Source organism: Emydura macquarii, unplaced genomic scaffold (assembly GCF_026122565.2).
Source record: "Emydura macquarii macquarii isolate MOO-44397 ecotype Brisbane River unplaced genomic scaffold, CSIRO-AGI_Emac_v2 contig_2457, whole genome shotgun sequence".
In the NCBI taxonomy this organism is placed as follows: domain Eukaryota; kingdom Metazoa; phylum Chordata; order Testudines; family Chelidae; genus Emydura; species Emydura macquarii.
The window spans coordinates 2,162,640-2,183,255 of NW_027132594.1; the positions used below are offsets into that span (position 1 = coordinate 2,162,640).

Consider the following 20,616-nt stretch of genomic DNA (forward strand, 5'->3'; position numbering starts at 1 on the left):
AGGAGGCTACCGCTAGGCTCCCACCTGGGAGCTGGGACCGGGCGGGACACGGGCAGCTGCTGCCCGGTGTCCCAAAAAGCCTGCGGCTGCCACCTAGCTTTCCAGGACTGAGGCAGCTGCCGTCTACCTCCCAGCTAGGAGATGGGACCGGGCAGGAAGCCAGCGGCTGTCGCCTGTCTCCCAGCTGGGAGCTGGGACCGGGAACGAAGCAGGCGGCTGCCACCTGGCTTCCCCAGAAGTCGGCGGCTGCTGCTCACCTCCCTTCACTGGGTTTTTTGCCGCGTACCCCCTGCCTGTGTCTTGCGTACCCCCAGGGGTACACGTACCACAGGTTGAGAAACTATGATATAGACTAAACAGCATTTTAAGACTCTCCTTTTAAAACATTTAACAGTATTAATATTTTCACAATAAAGGATTTGCTCCATTTTCAGTGATACTAGGTTTTCTTTCCCCCCACTTTGTGAGATAAACAGAGCCTATGAGAATACAAATGACTTTGCAGGTCACTTTAAGAATAGGCTTCACTTGGTATGTATCAGAAGCTTATGAGTTTAGGCAATGGATTTTATTTTAAGATTTTTTTTTACACACTGTGTGAAAATTGATAAAAAATTAAAAAATGCTCAAAAATAAACATCGATATTATCCAGTGAAATGATAAAAAATAAAAATGGAATTTTGCCAAGCCTAAGGATATGGCATTGAACAGAGCACTTTGGAGGGAGAGGACTCAAAGAGTGGACTTTCATGGAATTAACGCAAAGAAGATTTTGAAGAGTAGTGATGCTACAGCTCATGAACTGGAAAAATAAATGAATGAGGAGAAGTTCTAATGAAGGATTAACCTCAACTTCTTTTTATTAATGTGGATTCCATCTCAACTGAAACTTGAACCAGGAGACAGATGCACGAAGCTATTGCTCCGAGGGGTCTTCAATGGCAGTGGGAGCTGGGAAGAAGCAGTAGGGGATCCATGTACAAAAGTGCCAACCCACCTTCCCCTGATGAAAGTACAGCAGGAGCAGGAATGGTCATGAAAGAGGGGGGTGCACAGCTCCAACTGCCTCTTCTCACAGCTTCTACTTGCTCTACTAAAAGAAATTTGTCTGAACCAGCCATTAATCAAATGCAAAAAAAAAAAAAAAGCCAAAAATAAGCACAAGACAAATAAGATTCCATCTTCTCTCTTATTATATAGCTCTCCATTTCTCTCCTATAAGCAAGAGGGAGGTTTTCCATGTGAATTAGCAGTCTATCTACATAAGAAAGGAGAATGCTGAACATGGAAGGCGCATCTGGGGAAAAGTCAGATGTATGGAAAAAGTAACAGAAATGTCAGAGGAAAGGATGCAGGAACTACAAAATAGGAGTAGCTGAATTTATAACTATACTAAATATGGCATCTAGAATCCATCATGCTATGGAACCAAACATAAAAATGATGAAAAACAGAATGTGTGTAGGAGGGAACCTCTGCTTTGAGATTTCCAACAACTGAAAAAGGTAGGTTTTGCCTACCAAATTATTTCTCAATTGTGGGATAAAAATACCACGAAGCACTGTACAGCAAGAAGTGCTTTAGAAAAGTGCTCAGGAAGTCATCTAAGCACAGAATAACAGGAAGCATATGAAAGCCACATTTTTAAGATATAAACAACAAAGAAAAGCTACTGAAAGCTGCCAAAAAGAGCAAGACATATTTTATAAATGTTCCAGGTTTTTGTTTTTCCCAGATGTCTGCCCCACCATTCATACTAGCATAATGAGGAAGGAATCTGGAGACAAAAGGAACAAAAAAGTTGCTACAGAGTCTTTTATACAGGGAACATTTATATTAGGGAACATTAAGTTAGTGAATATGCTCTTAGAGTCAATGAGACCAAATAATTAATTGCACACACAGTGCAAAAAGCACAAAATAATGGAAAACTATAGACATATACTTATCTACAGTCTCCATAAAAACACTTTCTGATAGAAAATTGACTATAGTAAATTGGTATGAAAAAGTAAGTTATCATTAGGAGATTTTATGTTTGAGCAGTAATTGAAATCTTACTTTTATATTCTGCATTGTTGAATTGTTACAAAAAGGGAAATTAGCAGGTTATAGCTGCTCTCAAATTTAGGTATTTGCAACGCAAAGAGAGCAACTTTGTGTTAGTGCATGGAAATCTCAAAGTGAAATTGATTATGAAGTGACAAATTAAAATAAATCTGGCTAGACTATTTCCTTTTCCAAGATAAGAGAAATGTAAAAAGTTAACAAACCGCATATATAGCAAAGAGTAATTTAGATATTTAAAAATCTTTCCATTTTAATAATCTAAGATGTTCTTACTAACTGACTAGTAACTTTCAAAAAAACCCCAACAACTGTGTATGGTCCAATTCTCCTCTCCCTTACAAAGGCGTAAATGAGACTTAACTCTACTTAAATCACTAGATTTTCATTGGTATAAATGAGAAAAGAATCAAGCCATGCTTTTTAATCTGAGTATTCCTTTTTAATTTATAAAATACCAGAAAAGAAAAAAAGTTTCATTTTACATGGCAGTTTGACAAATTCTGTTATAATGAAATTACTGTGCTGACATAGATATTTAGTTGTGGTATTATGATTTTTAATTTCTTTCCTATGTCAGAGGTCAATCTGCACAGAATTTTTAATGGAGTTAAAAAAACTCAATAATAGATACATTATGACGACATCCATATCGCTGGGACTTTTCTATAGCATCAGACATACTGAATGAAAGCCACATTCATGTTGCATTTAATATCCATTCATTTATCATTTTTGGGTAACAAGTTTATTTTATAAAATTAAAAAAATTCTGCCCATTCATTCTGCATTAGAATCTCCGGATCCTAAATTACCTACCATACTGTTCTAGTATCCTCATTAATTGTTCATGGTAGTAGCCTGTTTGGTATCAATACAATAAGACAAGACAGCCAACATGCAACATTCACTGCTCTCCTCAGTCAAAAACTGAAGGGCCAGATATGCGGCCTGTTCCTTCAAAATACTGAAAACCCTCAACTCCTGTTGATTTTAATGGGCATTGAAGTGTTGAGCACCTTGCTTCATTAAGCCTGGAAACTGGAACCAAAATAAGTATAAACAAAAATCACGGAAAGAGATGGCAAAAGGAAGGAGAAGGTATTCAAAATTAACAGACTGCCTGTGTCCTTAAGGAACACTGAACAGAAATCCTTTTACTTTGGTCCATAAATGAATCCAAGAAAACAGTAGACACTGCCCAATGAAACTCTGCTTTGATTATGCTTTAAGTACTGTTCAGAATATAGCCTCACAATCCAAGACACCCTGTCTAAACAACTTCTTCTTCCTGAAACTTAAAGACAACTTAGAAAATGCCGGGTGCAGATCCACAAGGACATTTTGCAGCTTTGTGGAGCAACAAAAGGGGGGCATTAAAAATAAAGGTGTGGTGAAAAATGCTATCAGAATTGCAGAAGGATCCACCAGATGACAAAGTAAGTGTGATGCAGTCTGATGCACAAGTATTCAGTAGGATCCAAAGTCTCCTGGCTGCTGCAGAATGAACAGGTGATGAAAGTGTCAGTGATATGGCAGAGATATTCCTCTATAATGGGGGCTCTGTGGAAAAGTTTCTAATCCAAATTCTTAGTGGATCTTAGAAGAAGGGTTGAATATAAAGTATGTTGACTTGGGTCACATGGTTACAGAGCCTGCAACTTGGTATCAGAAGTGGACATGAGAGCAAGAAAGTAGAGAACAACAGAACACAGAAGACTGATATCTTATTTTGCATGGTATTAAAACACATTAATTCAAAGATGGAAATTCTGCCGAGGTGTCTGAGGGGTTTCCGTCTTAAGTAGAGTAATCAGTGTTGGAGGATGTAGTAAGAGAGGGCTTTTGGTTCTTAGAAGCTCTTCAACACAGCCATGAGAATGGAGAAGACATGGTCTCTGGAACTCATGATGAGGACTTGGACTTTTCTTATTCCCATCCTGTATTCCTCCAGCAACTGCAACCATTTCAATCAGACTAAATCTAAATCTACACAGCTCCGCAGTTTGGACTATGTGGCTGTAAATAGCAGTGTGCACGAAAGTGCTGCACTTAACTCCCTTGTGTGGGCACTGCAGATGCAAACTAAAAGGTTCCTACTTTGCATTAATGTAATCCTGTTTCAAGAGGACTACGTTAATTCAACCTTTTAGTTCACGCCTGCAGCATCCACACAGGAGAGATCTACACAGCAGAGAGCAGCACTTCAGTGCGCACTGCTATTTACGCTTCTGTAGTCCAAACTGCAGGGCAGTGTAGACATGCCCTAAGCCTTCCCCAATACTCACGACTCCAGATGAGATCCCCCAATGATAAGTCAAGGAAGACTCCACCACTTTTGCATATACATTCACGTTGTGCAAATGATGTCCATTCTCTACATGGCCACAAACGCTTTGGTTTCAAGAGAACAAATTCTATGCCAATTTTGAGTAGTTTTGTTACAAAGTGAAAAATTCTGAATACTGTGTTTCTTATGTACTATGTTGAAAACATATTTAAGAAAAAATGTGTGTGTGTTTTAATAGTAGGTTCTTATGTGTGTGAAAGGCAAACTACGGTTCAGAAATTGGTGGGGGTCATAGGGGATAGCATGCAGACCCTAACTGTCTATTTCTAGAGTTCCTAGTATTTAGGGTTTGTTTTTCATTTTTTTTAAAAAAGTCCACAAGACGGAGGTTTAAAAATATCTTTGTGTTGATTGAGTGTTAACACTATTTCAACATTAACTACTTTGTAACTATATTTTATTGTGTGGAAGATGACAGTGACACCCAATTTAAGGTTGCCTAGAGCTTTTCATTATTACTGAGTCTTGTGATCTTTGATTGAGAAACTAACATCTTAATTGTTTGCAGCAGAACTTCGATATTTAGCAGAGAGAATGACCCTGGGCTAGATAAGTGCCTTTTTGTTTATCCCAGGAAATTCTGTTCTGGTTTTACCATGATCAAAAGTTTTGAAAATCATCATTTCCTTTCTCTCCCTTGTTGTCCTCAGGAAACACATTGGCAGCGTGCCAAAATAATAGCTGAACATAAACATTTAAAGTGTTGTGATCATGCTGCTGCTTTGGCAACAGCAGCAGATGACATTATACTGGGAATGCTTGGAAGCTGCCAGACCAGCTGTGGGCATTGGAGAGCCAGCCCTCCAACTATCTTTTAGACCTAGCCAATGGGCTGCTGGGGCCATCTCCCCCTTTGGGGAAAACCATAAGGGGGAAGATATCCTTTAACGCCAGGTGATGAATGGGGATGGCGGGAAGAGAAGAGAGAGAGATAGATGGGCCAGGCTTCCCACTACCACTCTCCAGACCGAGTAGCTGATCTCATCAGCCCATCCCTCCCGTCAGAATAACAACTTTTTCCTTCTGCTAGCCCAGGTACTAAATCCTATAGCTCAAGCAGAAGAAATGTGTACTGAAGTTGCTGAAGGGCAAATGTAAACTTGACATTTCCTAACTTTTCAGTGCTTAACTTTGCAACCTAAATAACATATTTTTACTATAGTTTTAGGTTTTTTTGGTATGTCGTATAACATTATAGCACCTTATATTCAAGGATTATCTAACGATCCTAGAGCAAACTGAAAACGTGAAGCACTATATTAATAGCATTGTTAATAGACCATTGGTAGTATTATTATTAAGTACCCTTAAGATGGAGATAAATATTATTATACATGTTTTATAGATGGGCAAAATGAGCCTTATCTGTCAAAACATCAGTTCCTACAACCCCTCCATTTTTTGTTGCATTTCTTTGAATTCCCTCCATATTTTTCTCCACTTCTTCCTGGAAATGAGAGTCACGGAACTGACTAAAATATCCTAAGTGCTTTCTCACCAATGCCAGACAGAAGGACTGTATCACTTCACCCTGTTCATGGCATGCTACTTCTGCATAGGTAACCCCAAACTGTAGTTTTTTGCAGCTAAAGCAGAGGCATTAAAAATTCATCCTTTGCCATCTATCAAAGATATTTATTCTAAATTTAGTGAAAGACTGGGGAAATCGCAGATACTGCCATGTTGGAACTGTTGGCAAATATCCACCTTCTAATGACAACCACTGTATACTTAATTGCAAGTTCAAATCTACTTTGTGTTCAGTATCACCAGTTTTTTAAAAGTATTATTGCTTTCCAAAATCTCCTTTCCACTGATTACATTTAATATTTTTCTCCAGATATAACTTGCATTTTTCCACACTGACTTATTTTTCTAGCTATATTTCTTTTATGTATCATTACAGAAGATGTTAAATAACACCAAGATGAATTTCTTTTTAATGTTTTCATCAACTGTGATAAATGACTAAATTGTACATTTTCAGCGGGGTGGCTTCCCATTTTTGGGTGCAAACTACATCTGCATTTTTGCCCTACTAATTACCTCATTGTAAGTGCAAATCAGGTAGCTAGAGATTCAAACATTCAGATTTTTGCCTACTATTCAATTGTGGGCACAAACGGCACTAACACAAAGGAAGACCATGCTTCAACCTGACTGAAAATATACCTCTTCATTCTTATTCCCAATTAGCGAAGAGCAAATTATTTTGTTCATTTGCTTACCTATACAATAAGGACAGCACTGTCCCTTTCTCAAAACAGGTCTCTCACAGGATACTGGTGGGCAAGATTCAGAGTAGCAGCTAATCACACCGTCCATGCAAATACAACTAGTACAGACATTGGGTTTCCAGGACTCAGCTGTCAGGAAAATATCTCCTTCATCATTTTTGCAGTAACTGGGCATGCTCTCATTGCTCGATGAGGCAGGCTGAAGAGGTTCATCTGGAAATATGAATAGACAGATCATCAGAAGTAAAGAATGGTTACTTACCTTACAGTTACTGTGGTTCTTTTCAGATGTTTTATCCACGATTCCACACTTGGTGTGCATGCATTCCATGCACATGGATATTGGATTCTTTTGGCCAGCAGTGTCCTATGAGGCTGCACATGTACCCTAGATGTCCTTGCACCTCCCCACCTGAGGGCATATAGGGTGAAATGGGCCCAACTGTTCCTTAACCAATACAGTAGAGTAGGACTCCATAGTCGCAGGGAAGGAGGCAGGTCATGGGATTCATTTGCAGAACACATCTTGAAGAACCACAATTACCGTAAGGTAAAATTACCGTTCTTTCTGCTTTGATTCCTGCTTCATGACTAACCAGCAGTTGTTTTTTGCTCAAGGGTCTTTTGCTAGGAGTTCTACTTCAACAAAGACTAGAGGACAGCCCTATCAAAAAAGGCATCCTATCTGGAAGCCTCTACAAAACCTGTGACCTGAGTTCCATGTACAATAAGTGTGGATTTTTCTCTATTGACTTTGATGCCCAGCTTGCTGAAGATTGTTTGAATCGAGTTGGTCACCAGATGGGGTGATCTTTCCTGCAGTCACCTGTCATCAAGATATGGCAGACCTAATCCTTTGTCTCCTTAGATGAGTTACTATGACTCTATACAGTAAAATGGTTTTGGTGACTGAAGCCTAGTTAGCACTGCTGACAATGAATGTGTGAGCAAATGGGACCCTGATATTGGGCCCACAGACAAGCCACTTGGTGCCAAATAGGCCATAGGCAACGGAAGGGCTGGTACTGATGTGCTGGCTACTGAGGTGCTCGAGGAAAGGCTGTGAGGAGATTTAACCAGTACTACAGCCACTCTTCTCTTAGCCCCTCTTGTGCCTCTGTACTGGCTATCTTAAGCCATTGGCTGCCATTCAGTTTTGGAGCTTGAGACGAGTCTAAGACATGTTGACTCTTTTGTGTGTCAGTTCTGAGTGTCCTAGAGAAGGCGACTAAGTCTCAGCTCCTCTCTGGAATGATGCTCCTTCCTACCCATCTTGAAAAAGTTGACATGTGGCTCGAAGTCAACAACTGGGGGGTTCTTAGATATCTGGGAACTCTGGGTGGAATCATGGCTCACTGGGGAACTAGCCAAGAGGGACTGGCAGGAGGATGAGCCTTAGCTATGTCTTTCTTCTCTGTGTCTGAGGTGTTTTTCATAGTGTGCTCCAGAAGAAATAACTTTAGGCAGACATCCCTAGCCTTCTGAGTCCACTTGGAAAAAGATGGAACAATGGACAGGACTAAACAAAAAAGGCGCTTGCAAAGCTCATCGTTGAGTAGCACAGAAACATCGCAGGAGGGACATGTATTAAATTCTGGAGATCCAGAGATTTTGCTTCTAACATAGCAGATCGAGTCCCAGTACTTTGGGGAAGGGGGGAAGGAGACTGGGCAATGAGCCTAATCATCGATCTATGGAAAATTAATAAAATAAAAAGAATACCACATTTTCTCTTATTTTTTAACTTAGTTTTCCTGTTGGGTTAACTAACTACCTTCAACTATACTAACTATGTTAATCACTAACACTAACTGCAACAGAGTCACAGAGAAGCAGGTGCACACTGTAGGGGTTCCATCTCCCTGTCATGGCTGGTAAGAAGGAAATGACGTTCAGTTGGGCCTGCTTCGCTCTTTATGCCTTTGGATAAATGAACATTGCTGGCCAAAGGAGTCGGATGTTGCACACACTTGCACCAGGAATGGGATTCATGTGCACAAGTAATCAGAGATGAACAAGGCAGCACGTCACTACAGCAGGTTCAAAATTTTTTGCTGAAAAATTTCACATAAAAATATGAAGTGTAGTCAAAAATGAAATCCCTCTTCCCCCCCATCCATCAAAAAGGCTTTTGGAAGAAAATATTTGCGCTTTCATTGAAAACACAGAAAATGAAATGTAAAACTGAATTTTTTGTTTTGTTTTTGGTTTTCAGTTGGTTTCAGGTTTTTGATGAAAAACCAAAATGGGTTTTTTTTTGGGCGGGTGGGGGGTGGTGGTAAGGATTTATTTCCCAATTACTTTTAATGTCCACTAACTTTGCAGTGTAACAAACAGTCTCTGTAGAAACTCAAATGTATACAAGAACCCTGTCAGGAATCAGGGCCTACAGCAGAGCTAGTCTCGGCAACCTAATGAGTGCAGTAGGCAGCCTGAATGGCTATACCACCTGATTGGCAGGAAGAGTCAGCAGACCAGCTCTTATGCCCAGCAGCAGTTCAGTGGCTGCTCAAAGCATCTGCCCATTGTTGAAATAGCTCCTGTCCTTGCTTGTTCCCAGCCTTGCTGTCAGCCTAGGTCCAGTTCTGCTCCTGCTTTGTTCTTGCCTCAGACCAAGCCCTGTTCCAGCCTCAGACTCAGCCTTGCCCCTGCCTCGCCTCATTCCAGGTAACCCAGGCTCTGAACTTTGGCTCAGATTCCTGGCTACTGTCTCCTACTCCAAGCGCAAGGCCTCACTGCCTACGTCTCAGTCTCTGACAAACTCGGAGTTTGCTTTGTGAACCTGGAATTCATATTTGTTCATGGAGGAATCCAGGAGGCAGACTTTCCTGGCCTCTGGGCCCTGGAAAATCTCCCCATGGGAACTTAGAGTCTCCTAAGTCCATACATGGGCAGCTAACTAAGTGACCTAAAGTGCCCCAGTGATGTTAATGAGAGCTGGTGCAGACCAACTATTGAGCTGTCCATTTGCAAACGTAGGAGGAACACTGTAGGTGCCTGTTTTTCAAATTCTTCACCGATGGAGGTTTGCATAATTAGATACATTTTGGATAACAGAGAGCTACAGGGCCACTATTTGAACCAAAGCTTTTGAAGTTTACCTATTTCTAAATTCCCTACATTCTTTTATATTAATTCTCTCCTTTTTGCAACATCTCCCAATGTACTAGTATTGGCAGACTTAGGGCTGGATTGTGCTACAAAGAGCCAGCTATGGATTTAGGGAAGGATGAGGATGGGAGGGGCTGCACAGCAGTTCAATTCCCTGGAGCAATTCATGCTGACTCATCAATCAGCCTGATGCCCTGTTTTGGCAGCTTTGTCACCTTTAACACAAGTACAGTATGTGTTTCCCCTATGTCTGGCCCCTTTTTCTGACTGCTACAGAGGATCACAGCCTCTCACTCCTCACAGTTCAGGATGGAGGCACCACCAGCATGGAGCAGTAGCTCTGGGTTTTGGTCGCACTGTAGCTAGTCCCTGTGTAAAGACATAAGGATTTGGGGGAAGGGAGGCTCCTTGTGACCTCTTTCCCTCTCTTCCACACTGTGTATAGCCAACCAGAATCTGGTCCTTGTAATGTAATATACAGTGTATCTTACTTTCTTTTCCTTATCTTTATACAGATGTTAAATGAAAGTAGGCCTAAGCTAACTCTTTGACACGCCGATGGCCATTTGCCCCTAATTTGATATACTGCTGTTTATCATTAACCATTATTTTATGCTCTATCAGCTGTTCTACAGCCAATTTTAATGAGTGTTACAATGCTCTTACTGAAACCAATTTGGTTTAATATTTCAAATAAAGTTTCATAAGGCATTATATAACACACTTTACTAAAATCCACGTTTAATGTGCTCCACTTATCCACTTGTATAGGAATTCTATCAAAAACGTCATCACATATATTCAGCATGATTTGTTCTTTATAAACCAATTTGACTTATTGGGTCCATAAGCCTTTAGGTACTTACACATCTCTTTCTCTTTACATACATTATTGATTAAAGATATCTATTAGGTTATTCCCCTGCCAACACAATATTGATATCTATGGTGTAATTGTGAGTGTTTTGTGCTGTTTGTTTTAAATAACTCAAGTAATGGGGCTTCCATTATTTGCTATGGGAGACAATACCAACCTAATGGATATTATTGTCAGGAAAATTTTTCCTGACTATCAAACTACACTTCCTTTATTCAAATCCATTACTGCAAGAGTGGCTACACCACCTTGAACTACCTTTAAATATTTTCTTTCCCTTTTTCCCTTATAGTCATCTATAGTTGTAGACCGCTCTCGAATCCTCACTCACAGTTTGGCCAAGCAATGCATATTTAGCTCTTTTAATCCCATTGCATAAATCAGTCTCTCTGGTCCCTTAATAATTTTGGTTGCTCTTCTCTGAATTCCTTCCAATTAGTCTCAGTGTTTCTTAATTTTCTTCCATTGTTTTAATGGGGAAAGAAATTAGATTTACGAGACAGTATTTGTCAGGATTACCTCCTCACCCCCATCCTCTCTCTTTACAGACTGGGACAACATTTGCACTTTTTGAATCCTCTGGTACTTAGCCTCATTTAAAGTAAGTGCTATCGATAGCACTGCCCCTTGCAGCATGTATTCATTTTGTTTCAATGTTAATAAATGTTTTAAGTAGATATTGCTACAGAAGGTTTTGGACATCCTTCTCAAGAAACTATCATGACTGACGGTTGCTCTAATGCAATCACAGAACCAGCAGTTCACTCTATTCAAGTCTAAATATTTATTGCCAATTTCACAGGATTTTGGAGAATATTCAGAAAGGCTTGTACTGATAACTGGTAGGTAATGGTTACCTGGGCACTGTGGACAGCAGGAATCCTGTGTACGGATGGGATTTTGACAAAGAAGAGGTGGGCAGACTTCAGTCTCACAAAGAACGCGTCCACTATGGCATGTACACTGTGTGCAGGAATCAATATTCCAGGTCTCTCCTTCTACAAAGTACTCTCCTCCTGGAGCATGGCAGATAGATGGACTGCTAAGCTCTGGCTTCTGCACAACAGATTCATCTAGGAAAAGAGAATTAAAAGGCGAACAAATGAAAACATGTTGGGACTACAGTCAATAAAAACAACCAATGGGTCTTACTTTCTCACTGTTATTATTGATAATGTAAAAAATAAGAATAGTAACAAAGTCAAGTAAAGTTAGCTGAGAAAGCAGCTGTATAAATAAATGGATAATATGTATATTGTTATGGCAAAAGGTGGAAGAAATGATACTCCACTTATAAAAAAGGTAAGGTAATATATATCTGAGAAAACAATTAAACACAGACATATTTAATGAAATATCAATAGAACAACAGTTCTCAACTTTTCATGAATCACGTCCCACCTTAACATTTTTTTAATACTCGGAGCAACTCGCTCCTCCCACCTGGTTACAATAATGAAAAGGATACAGCCTGGCACTTAGGGTCGCAATACTCACTCAAACTTGGCCTGGATGGCCCTCTGTTTTACTGTATTATTAGAAGTTTGATTCCTTGTCCCCACCCCCGAGGGGGCCATGAGAACCTCTGCTATTGAACATGGAAGTCAGTCATTTGTATATAAATATTAAGTACTAGTGGACAGAAAATTTAGATAGGAGCTTGCAGGGAAATGTGAAGGCAAAATATCAATGCAATTTTGGTCTATGCACATGGAAGTGGGAGGGAATATTCCTTCTCCACGGTATTGTACATAAAATGGTGTTAGAGTCTGATATCTGGAATTTGGAAGGAATTCTTAGAAGAACATCTAAAATGATTAAGAGGCTGAAGTGATATCTGCAAGACAATGAAGAGTATAAATGCCAAAGAGACCAAGTGTTTAAGGTGGCTGTAATAACTTGGACAAAGGAAATAAGTCAAATAGTTTATTAGCAGTCACAGCTCACAGGCAGTGCAACGCTGCAGATAGCCCCATGCCAGCTGTCCCACAAGTTGCTGATATTTTCAAGCCAGCCCGGTAGCAAAATTGGAACATATGCAATAGCACAAGATCAGTCTGTACTCATTTCCATATACCAGCTGCCTTCACGGAGGATGCTAATAATTTTTCCATAAGGACGTCATCCTCCAAGAAAAGTGTTAATGGTAGGAACTTCTGGTAATGGTACATGACTGCACTACATCAGCATTATTTTATCCATGGCTTATGATTAATAGTATATACGAAAAAAGCTAATTGTCTCAGCAAGTAGCTTACTTTACATATATTGGGCATTCGGCAAAACTGTAAACCAATCTATTATGCAGCAACTTATCCAGGGCTTATAGTCAAAATGGCATAACCAGATAGCACTGCTCAACATCAAATTTTGCTTCTCACTCTCTTAGCATGGAATTGTTGCAATTGAGTTACTGCAAAATTACGACAAGGCGAGGCTCATAATGTTACTCTCCTTCAGCCTCACAGGCTCTGAAAAACACTCCAGCAATGGGATGTAACAACTCCTTTCCTCTGCGACAGCTTTCCATAACACTACTGCCTTTTAGTTTATTCTCATCATTAATATGTAATAATGTAGATACAGTAATGGAGTAAACTATTGGCAGTGGAAGTGTGGGTGACCCTGCTGTATTTTGATTTACGTGAAGCCTTCCAGGAACAGCAGAAAGTATACCAGTTCAAGGTGTGTAGCTAGCCCGAAGCTGAGAGTATAAAGAATCAAAGGAGACAAACTAGCTATGTTCAGGGCACTGTGTTTTCTGTGATTCTATGCCAGTGAAATGTGCCACAGAATCTGTCCTTTGCCAAAGTACTCCAGATCTAAAATTTCATTTTGTAAAGTGTTTCTACTCCTCAAAAATAACCGAGAACATGAAATTGAGTATAAACCAATACAGTATTTGCAAGCAGCCCAAAAAACAGCAATTCTGATGATAAGGGTGAGCTCTCCCATTCATGTCAGTAGATTGTTAACGCTGACATTTAAAACTGAGAGTGTAAGCATCCACCTTGTTAACTATTTCACTGGTGATCATTTTGGCAGACATATTCAACTAATGTGCTTATCCCATAATTCCGAACTGAATTCCCAGCTGCCTAAACCGCTTTCTCCCAACATCTGCTGTGATGTAGTAATGAGTTGTCCATACAAAAACCACAGTGTATCAAAAACTGAAAATATGGGGACAGTGTAATACAGACTGAAATTAACACAAAAACAAACCAATGTCTACTGATTTAATTGTCTGATTCATTTTCGTAATTAAAAACATCCGTTTAAAAATTTATCTGAAGCTGCTAGAGACTTGCAAGAATTTTCACCAAGTATCCCAGAATCTAGGTCTAGCCTGCCATCAAGTACATCTGAAAGGAGAGTTATTTACTCTATAGTAACTACTTTTTGGTGACGTGCACCATGTGCATGAGGCTGGTTTCTTTTGGCCAGCAGTGTCTGTTGGAGCTGTACCTGCACTCTGGGTGTTCTCCCCCCACCAACTCATGGCCATAAAGTGCACAGTGGGCCCAACCAACCCCTCAGTTCCTTTGCCAAAACAGAATCCATATTTACAGGATGTCATAGTAGCAGAAAAGGGTGAGTTGCAGAATCCCTGCGGACAACACATCTCTAAGAGCCACAGTTGCTGCAGAATAAGTAACTGTTCTTTCTTCTTGGTGTGATTGTCTACATGGCTTTCGTTGTCGGTTATGAGCAAGTGGTGACCTCACAGTCAGGAGGTGGGTGCTAGGAGTCTTCTTTAAATAGTGACAGCAGCACAGCTCTACTAAAGTGGGCTTCAGATCTTAAGGCCGCAACTAAGAGACAGTGCTGGGTAAAAATGGGCACTGATCCAATGTAGCTGCCCTGTATATTTCTGAAATTTGTATGCTTCTCAAAAAAACCCACAGAAGCTGCTTCAGACCTGGTGACATGGGCTCTCACCTGCATGAATGGATCTAATCTAGCTAATTTATAGCATGTTTTAATATAATTTGATACCTGTTTAGACCATCTTTGGGTAGATATTGCCTAATCTTGCATCCTATCTATAAATGCTACAAGCAGACTGGGGGAGCTCCTGAATCATCTTGTTCTGCTGAGGTAACAGGAGAGAGCCCTAAATACACCAAGGATGTACAGTTTGGCTTGCCTTTGGTTGGAGAGGGGCTTGGGAAAGGAATCTGGCAGGTGAGATTTACATGAAAATTTGAGACTTTTTTGTAAAAACTTAGAGTTGGGCCTAAGGGTCACTTTGTCTTTATGGACCACTATGTAAGATGGACCAGCCATGAACGCCTGAATCTCCCCTACCCTTTGAGCTGATGTCATAGCTACTAAGAAAGCTATTTTCATTGACAATACGTGGAGCAAGTTGCTAGGGGCTAAATAAGAGGTCCCATTAACCAGGCTAAAATTAGATTAAGGTCCCAGGAAGGAGGAGGCCCCAAGACTGTGAGAAACACAGGAATGAGGCCCTTGAGGTATCTAGCAATTTGTAGGATGAGAAATATGGTATGAGACTGGACAGGGGTCTGACGTGCTGATACTTTTACAGAGCTTAAGGAACAGCCCTGAATGCTTTAGGAATAGCAGATAGTCCAGAATAGCAGAAATCGAGGCTTCTTCAGGAGACAGCTGACAATGTGCTAAACAAATTGGGACGTGCTTCCTTCTGACTGCATAGGTCAGTCTAGTAGAGTCTTTCCTGCTATGCACCAATATATTCTGGACTTCAGATGAAGAGCTTCTTTTGATAGTAGTTAATCAGCTAGCATCCATACTGTCAGATAAAATGATGCTGGGGAGTCTGGATATAGGATATGACCTTTATTCTGGGAGATCATGTTGGGTAAAACAAGTAATGTTATTGAGGGCTGAGCTGACAGGCTATTAGGTCTGAATACCAAAATTGCCTAAACCAAGAGGCCGATAACATGATCATTACTGCTGAAGCCTGTCTCATACACTCATAGACATACACTCATAGACATATACTAACCCTGGAGTCCATGAGATGAGAAGAGCATCTGACAGGGAACCTGTGCTCAGATCTTCCTTTTGAACAGAATGTTTGGCATTATTTGTACTTGTACTGAAGAAACAAGTCTATTGTTGGTTGGGTACCCTCCCCTATGTAAGATGCTCTGCAGGATTGAGTCATTGGCAATTCATTTGTAGTCACCTGTGAATTGCCTGCCAAGCTGGCCCAGTAGGACATTCTGTAAACCTGGTAGATAAAGACTTACTGGTGTGATTTGGTAACAAACACACCTGTTTCAGAGGTAGTTTCTGCAGGAAGGGGCAAGAGGGGGGATGATCATGTTCCTCCCTCTCTGTTGACATTCAACAGTGCTATTGTGTTGTTTGTCATTACCTAGACTATTAGCCCACATAGCATGGAAAGAAATGCTGTGCATGTTAGACAAATAGCTCTGAGCTCTAGGGCATTTATGTGCAGAAGTCTCTTTGGGAGTCCAGAGATCTTGGGTTTGTAAGTTTCTAGGTGAGCTCCCCAATCAAGCATGGAAGCATCCATCACCAGAGGCAGAGGTGAAGAAAAGGGTACATCTTGGAGAAGGTCATTCCACCAATTTAATGATGAGAGGACTTCTTGGGTGAATTGCACTCTTGTGTCCATGTGATGTTTGTTGGGAAGATGCACTGATTTCAACCACCCTTCATGGGGAGTAAGTGAAGTCTGACATGCTGTGTGATGTAATGCACAAGGCTATATGACCCAGGAGTCTGAGGGAGCAAAAAAAGACCTTTGGCAGTCAGTCTCAGAGCCTAGGTCAATTGACACGGGTTTGCCCTGTCGGGTTAAAAATAGCAGTATAGGTACTGGGCTCTCAATTATGGCATCAACCTCACTGTTGTAAGGTGGAAACAAGGTGTGCAGTAGAGGAGCAAAGGCTGATGGCCTTCTGTGCTGCAACTTCTGCTTCTTCCTTGGCGACTCTGGTGATCTTTGTGAGTTGTAACAATAAGTGGAGGGCCTTTGTCTAGAATAGCTTTGTGACTGATTTCACTAGGTCTCAGGGATGGCGACACAGGTCTGTGTTCACTGAGGGAATGATGTTCCTTCCTATCCCTTTCAGATACCCTTTCAGGTGGTAAAGGACTTAGCTGTTTTAGCAGCCTCAGCAGATGGAGATTTAGGTCTCTTCAATGAGTGAGCCTGGGAGCTCAAATTGAGACACAGCTCACTGGAGTACTGATTCAGGATGCCTATTCAGGTCTCATAAGCCCTTTTTACTGCAGTTCTGAGGAGGCTCTCAGAGAGCATTCCAGAATAAGTTTAAAGAAAGGCCTCTTTCATCTTCTGTGTCCCCTTGGAGAGGGAGCGACGCACTGAGTGTTTTTATCATGGCTATGCCTCTTTTCAGTGCACAAAAGGCTTCTTGAGTATTAACAGAACACCCACACCACAATGGGAACAAATTCTGAGCCCTGAAGACTTTGATTCAGCCATAGCAGCTAAATCCCGGCACTGGGGAAGTCCCCAATACTAACAGAAGCTTTAACTAAACATTGTTTTAACTAAACTAATTTTAAGATACTAATTTAAACAGTAATTTCCATGCCTGTTGTTTCTTGTGTGTGTTTTATCTTACAACGAATTAAAATATTACCTGAATCCTTTTAATTCCTTGTTGTCTACTGATTTAGCATTTTATTATTATCATCATCATCACTACTTGGATGCTTACTATGCAATGTCACCTACCATCCAGTAACTCAGATATTGATTCATGATATATTAATATATCTATTAAGGTAATAAATTATTGCTTGTTATATAAAATAACCTCCTGTGAGCAATTTAATTGACACTAAAAATGGAATAATAATTATGATAAGTGAGATGGTGGATACAAGTAAAGATCTTTTAAGTATTTTTAATGTGTTAATTCTGTTATAAATAAAAACAACATAGTATTTCTACATTATTTGTACTTAGCCTTCTTACCCAAAAGAGAACTAAATAATCTTCCATTACAGGACCAAACATTTCTGTTCCGTGAAATGCAACCATAATATTCAATTAATCAAGAAATCTGATTGAATGACTATTTCTGTCAGTCACACTGAAACACTGTCATCAATAGATGTCCATTAATGAAATCTAATTTTTAAATTAATAAAAATGATGAATATTTTGTAATGGCTTATCAGAAGATTTTCATCTGATATCATAGTTAATAAATTGGAAACATCATAATATTTTAGAATTGCAAAACTCTTTACAAATATTATTGAGTTAAACCTTGTAAAACCCAGATGAAATAAGTATTCATACCCTTATTTTACAGTTGGGGAAACTGAACTACAGAAAAGGCCCCAAAAGTCACCCAAGTTACTTTCTGGCATATCAGGGCATCAAAACCTGGTCTCTTGACTTGTACTTGTGCCTTAAACATAAAGCTATCTTTCATGGGTGAGAGAACTGGACACACAAGTGGGAGCAGGGTTGATTTATTATATAATGTACAATACAACATTTTACCTGGACATGATGGACAGCATTGTCCTGGATGTATGGTAGGGTTGCCACAGTTAGGCACAGGGCAAGTGATCAAGGCACACATCTCCCGTCCACTGTGACAATAACATTCTCGGCAACCATCATGCCAGCTCTCCTCATTTTCATGACGACGCCCATCCATTGACAGGCAAGAGCCCGTTTTAACTGGTGGCACAACAGAATCTGGTACCTCTGCATAAAATGATCAGAAAATATATGCCCTGGTCAGAGTGTGTTGCTTACAAAAAATAGTTCATATCTTCATTATATTTGTTTTTAAAGGGTTTATTTTTTTAATTATTATTAGCTATTGTCTCTTTCACCTAGACTTAGAAATAGGGTCAGCCTCAGGAGCACTTGAAACAACCTTCTGCATGATATACCAAGATGAAATGATCATGTATCCTGTGGTTAGATGCATCTTCCCCAAAAAAGCCAATATTCACTTCCATCTCCTGATGATGCACTGGTCAATCACACAGAAACTGAATTTGGGGTTTGGCATGTCAATGTTGATAAAAACAACTTTGCACACCAATATGACCAGGAAACTATGTGCTTTGCTTGGAATATCTTTAAAGCTGGACTGCAATGGATTGGTGGTCCCTACTTGGGCTTCTGAGGTAGGCATCTATTGCTGCTCATACAGCAGCGACAGCAGATACAAGATTACCCAAGCAGGGTGAGGGCAATATCACAGAGCAATATTCATTGGGCTAAATTAATCGCTGGTGTAACTCAATTAATTTAAATGAAGTTACATCAGGGACGAGTTTGGTCCACCTCTGCATTCTGAGTAACTGAACTGGCACCCGACACCCTCAGTCTCTACCCCCTGATGGCCCTCTATCCCCCATTAGGAGGGAGGTGAGAAAACCATCGTCACATCAGTCATAAGTCTCTCCTCCAGTACCCTCCAGGGATGAAAATGGAACATCTTCAGCTTCCCTTCTCTTGGTCTATAGGAAGATAGGATTCCAAAGCACTACCATAGGAGCTGGGGACTGGGTCCACCACACTCCTTGGAGATAGGAGAGAAACGGATAAGAGAACATACTTCTTCTGGCATAATTCCTCTGCCCTCAAGACTCCCCAAAGTACCTACTGTCACTCCCTCCTCCACTGGAGTAGGTTAACACTCAGTAAAGTGAATAATGTAGGGAGGAAGCAGGGGAGGCAAGAGGGATAAAGAGAATAAAGAAGAAGTGGAGAAAAGGAGGGAGAGACTGAATGGAGGAGTGAATGACTGAAGAAAACCTTGGAGAGGAGGAAGAAAAAAGGAGCAAAGAAAGGGAGAGATGGTGTAAAAAAGATGGACGATAAGGAACAATTAATAAACATGAAAAGGAAAAACTGATTGTAGGGAAACACTTCATCTCAACCCTTTTTCCTGATGGAACACATGATATGACAGGCTAAATAATAGAGGGGCAATTAAAAATGAAGGTAGAAAGAAACAAAGTAATGGCAGAAAACAAATTTATTAGTAGAACATTTAATATAAAATGTTACAATGAATATAATTTCCTATAAATTATGGGAATTCATGGTAGTGGATAGCGTGACATGAAAAGTATTTCCATGAATTAGAGATGACCTTACATATCTTACAAGTGATAGGCTGAAAAGAAGCCACAAATAAGTTATGACAGCTCATGGTAGTGAATGAAAATATCTCACATAACACTGCCCGATGCTATGCATCTTTTTAATATCTATTTGGATTGTTTTGGTTATTACAATATGTTATATGTTAGCTATTTTGGAAAAAAAAATAGTAAATGTTAAAATTGTTTTGTTCCTGGATTGTGCTAACTGGTGGGTGAGACTACTATATTTTGGGTTGCTTTCATGAGGTAGTGAACAAGGCAACTTTTTTTTTTACATGGCTTCTATGGCCAGGACAGACAGGGATGGAGGAGACTTGTTCATGCCCTTCATGACATTTGATGTTGTAGAAGGATTCAGATTCAGGTTCTGTGTGGGTTGGTATCATGGATTGAAGAGCCCTTAGTATTTTTAAAGAACAAGTGGTTATGGTTAGAGTTCAGTGTCTGGCTTTGGGCTGGGATTTCTGTGATCTGACTTGCTTTCAGGAGTGAATCAATCAGGTTCTACTGCTGTAGCACATGTTGTTTGTGTGAGAAATTATTTGTGTTAAATAATTTATTTCGGTAACCTCTTGCCTAAAGTGATAGCTGCAATTTCTGTGTATTTCTTGTAGTATGTTTTCAGCATTTTTTGTTTACAATAAAAGAAAATGGAGAGGAAAGGAGTGGGGCTTTTACAGGAGTGTGAAAAGGAATGCTGGTTTTTCTCTTTTTTGTATAGCAACTGTCCTTTTTCGATAACATCTAGAGCAGCAGTTCTCAAACTGTCATACATGTATCACTGGTGGTATGTAGGCCACAAACAGATGACAAGTAAGTTGATTTGAAGTACATTATC

At 40.1% G+C, this 20,616-nt stretch overlaps 1 protein-coding gene across 2 annotated transcripts in view; it reads right to left on the reverse strand.

The window, feature by feature from the left end:
- The window catches only part of CRIM1 (cysteine rich transmembrane BMP regulator 1), a 306,588-nt gene that overhangs the window by 16,868 nt on the left and 269,104 nt on the right, over positions 1 to 20,616 (reverse strand). For both annotated transcript variants that reach the window (XM_067562678.1, XM_067562679.1), the window contains exons 11-13: positions 18,151 to 18,360; positions 11,501 to 11,716; positions 6,647 to 6,868 (exon numbers count right to left, since the gene is read on the reverse strand). In XM_067562678.1, coding sequence (XP_067418779.1) covers positions 6,647 to 6,868; positions 11,501 to 11,716; positions 18,151 to 18,360 — 648 coding nt within the window. The remainder of the gene's footprint in view (positions 1 to 6,646; positions 6,869 to 11,500; positions 11,717 to 18,150; positions 18,361 to 20,616) is intronic.